Source organism: Terrapene carolina, unplaced genomic scaffold (genome assembly GCF_002925995.2).
Source record: "Terrapene carolina triunguis isolate 2854851 unplaced genomic scaffold, T_m_triunguis-2.0 Scaffold148, whole genome shotgun sequence".
NCBI lineage: Eukaryota > Metazoa > Chordata > Testudines > Emydidae > Terrapene > Terrapene triunguis.
The window spans coordinates 3,693,243-3,696,960 of record NW_020664499.1 but is presented as its reverse complement, the minus strand read 5'-3'; the positions used below and the strand labels follow the sequence as shown (position 1 = coordinate 3,696,960).

Below are 3,718 nucleotides of genomic sequence, written 5' to 3'. Positions count from 1 at the left end.
TTGCTTGAGTGTTGGCTACATAGCCTAACCCATATTTATGTACCTAAATAAATGAGATCTGGTTTTCAGAAGTGCTGCAGTTAGATAATTTTATATAAAGGATTATTTGTGATCAATGACAAGGGTGTGAAAGAAAAGCAGAAAAAAAAAGATTTATGGGTAATAGAAAAATAGTTGGTCATATGTGAATCATACCTAAGCAAAATATTTGAAAACTGAATGACCAAGTGAATACTATTTTACTATTTAGCAGCAAGCTGCATATGTAAATCCTACTAACAGCACTCGTGTTTTAAACATTTTAAGAATATATTGCTGAAGTAATACCGCTTTTGGATTAATATGATTTATAAGGCAGTGCCTGCATTTTTGTAAATCGCAGTGCCAAATGTCCTCTAATTTTGAGAGGCTAAATGACAAAGAACAGGGGGCATAATTGTAGTCTTTGAGTAGATGTTAAAATGAGACTGAGAGTCTATTTTATAATGCTAGGTCTTATTCTTAATAGATAATACCCAGATGTCTCTCTCTTAGCTACCAGTTAAAAATGAAAGAAAAAAAATTATATATCTGAGTTCTATCTATTGTTATACAGTGCCTCACTTGCTGGATACAAAAGGTTGGTTTCTTAAAATGAAGAATTTGACGTGAACTGAACAGAACAAGTCAAGTGCATAGCAGATCGCAGCTGACAGGTACTCGACTGTATAAAGAGTGTCGCCAGGAGAACGTCAGCAGGGAATTTCCTTTTCACAATGAAGCCACGTTTCCCATCTATCAGGCACACATTTTTTTTGCACAGCTGCAAGAAGGCACTGGTAAAACCTCTTTATCCTCCCACCCACAATAAAATGGTCCCTTGGTACCTGTCTTAAAGCTTCCATCTCTTCACTAGCCACTCTTTTCTCTGAGGAAGTGTTTTTCAGTTTGGACTCTGCAAGCTCTAGCTCAGTTTGAAGCTTATCCACCTCTTTGATCACTTGGTCTCTCTCACTCATTATGAGGCGATACTCATTGAAAACAGAGTCTCTCTCTTCCTTGTACTTCTCTGCATCCTTCACTGCCTTCAGCTGCATTGTTTTGAACCGCGTCACTTCTGACTGTAACCGCTCCATCTCTCTCTGCAACTCCTTGTTCTGCACAGTTGCTTTGCTTAGCTCTTGCTGAATTGACTCAAACCTAAACAACAACAAAAAGAAACAAAGGCGCTTGCATCATTTTGCATTTTCCTTTTATAGAGCTGTAGAAATGTAGGGCTGGAAGGGACTCAAGAAGTCATCAAGTCCAGTCTCTTGCACTGAGGCAGGGCCAAGTAAACCTAGACCATCCTTGACAAGTGTTTGTTCAACCTGTTCTTAAAAACTTCCAATGATGGGGACTCCACAACCTCCCTCGGAAGGATATTCCAGAGTTTAACTACTCTTATAATTAAAAAGTAGTTTCTAATGTCTAGCTTACGTCTCTCTTGCTGCAGATTAAACCCATTACTTCTTGTCCCACTTTCAGCAGACATGGAGAACAATTGATTACCGTCCGCTTTGTAACAGCCCTTAACTTATGTGAAGACTTACCGGCTTTTCTTTCTCAAGACTAAACATGCCCAATTTTTTTTAACCTTTCCTCATAGGTCAGGTTTTCTAAACCTTTTATCATTTTTGCTGCTCTCCTATGGATAATCTTATTGTAGTGCGCATCTATACAACTAAATGTTTCCTACGTGTTCAAGAGTATCCATGAAACAGTGCAGTAAACAGCAAAACTTCGCAGAACACCTTTTTTTAAAGGGCATCCATCCACACTACAAACTTACAGCGGTCTAAGTACGTCACTCAGGGGTGTGAGACATCCACACCCACAAGTGACAGTTATACCGACCTCACCCCCAGCATAGACTGCAAATATCAAATATATATATCTCCTCAATATATGTTCCATTCTATGCATCCAAAGAAGTGGGATGTAGCCCACAAAAGCTTATGCTCAAATAAATTTGTTAGTCTCTAAAGTGCCACAAGTACTCCTGTTCTTTTTGCGGATACAGATTAACACGGCTGCTACTCTGAAACCTATCAAAGGGAGAGTTTCTCCCATCAGCCTAGCTACTGCCTCTCACAGAGATGGATTAATTTTGCCAACAGGAGAAGCTCTCCCATCAGCATAGTAGCATCTTCACTAAAGTGCTACAGCAGTGATGTATGTGCAGACAAGCCTTTCGTGTATTAGTGCAGTCCTTTTCAACCGTTTCTGTCCCAGGAGCCCTCCCATCCCCCAAACTCCTGCCCCACCTGGCCAGAACCCATTTAGGGATGGAGAAGGGCTGGGTGGTTGCAACTAAAGATTTGTAATTAAAACAGTAAAAACATGCACTTTGTGCACAGAAGCAGTAAAAATAAAGCAAATAAAAATATGTTACAATGTATATAAAGTGTGATCAATAATAATACTGAAAATACACCATTACAGAAATTGATGGTCTGTTTTTGCCTGAAATAATGTGTTCTGTTCTGGGCACTCCATCCCAGAAAGGATATAGCAAAGGTGGGGGGAGAAATGGGGTCCCAGATCTGGACATCGGAAATTATCAATGTCATGGTTTAGAAAGGAGATAAATCAGAGGCGTGGAAAATAATGTGGGGGATAAGGACAGTAATTTGGATGCTCCTATTTGCCTTATTTTGATAAGAGAACAAAGGGACGTCAGCTAAATTAAGGGCAACAAATTTAAATTTGATTTAAAGAAACATTTCTTTTTAACACAAGGTATAAGAGGCCAAGAGCTTAGTGAGATTCAGAAAAGACTTAGATGTCCATATGAATAATAAGAGCATCCACAGTTATATTGATAGAATTTAAAAAATAATGAAGGATATAATCCAACCACTAACTGATGGAAGTTTAGAAGAAACTTCTCCTAGGAGCATATTCTTCCATAATTTTACACAAAGGGATTTCTTTGCACCTTTTTTCCTGAAGCATCTGGTTATTACCAATGGCAGAAACAGGCTACCTGACTTAATGAACTTCTAGTCTGACCACCATGGCAATTCCTATATGCCTCTGGCATATTTTGTGTTCTCACATACACACTTGGCATGATCTAGTTTGATTGTCAGGCTTTGCCAGGCTCTGGGCATATCCGGCAAGCAGGGAACACTACCTAAGATATTTAGTTGAGGGCACCTGCAAATTTCGTGGGTTGTAGCCCACGAAAGCTTATGCTCTAATAAATTTGTTAGTCTCTAAGGTGCCACAAGTACTCCTGTTCTTTTTGCAAATTTAAAGCATCTTCATGCCATTAATGAGACATCTGTCAGTAATTTGCAAGCATCTCCCCTGCCATTAGTGCAGATTAAACAATCTCCTTACAGATCACTAGTTTGTAGAGAACAGAAAAATCTACTGTTAAGTACCATATATACTCGTTCATTAGCCCGTTTGTTTATAAGCCGACCCCCCAAAATGGATAGGTAAAAATAGCAAAAAACTGTATGACCCTTTCATAAGCCGACTTTATACTTCAGGGGTTGGAAAACTTTGGCTCCCGGCCCATCAGGGTAAGCCGCTGGCGGGACGTTTTGTTTATTTGGAGCATCTGCAGGCATGGAGCCCCTCAGCTCCCTGTGGCCACGGTTCGCCGTTCCCAGCCAATGGGAGCTGCGGGAAGTGGCGCGCCATTGGCTGGGAACGGCAAACCGCGGCCACAGGGAGCTGAGGGGCT

General features: G+C 40.4%; 1 protein-coding gene across 1 annotated transcript in view; it reads right to left on the bottom strand.

The window, feature by feature from the left end:
* The window catches only part of LOC112106592 (disks large homolog 5), a 205,559-nt gene that overhangs the window by 53,087 nt on the left and 148,754 nt on the right, over positions 1–3,718 (bottom strand). Inside the window, exon 7 of the mRNA XM_026653756.2 lies at positions 867–1,179. Coding sequence (XP_026509541.1) covers positions 867–1,179 — 313 coding nt within the window. The remainder of the gene's footprint in view (positions 1–866; positions 1,180–3,718) is intronic.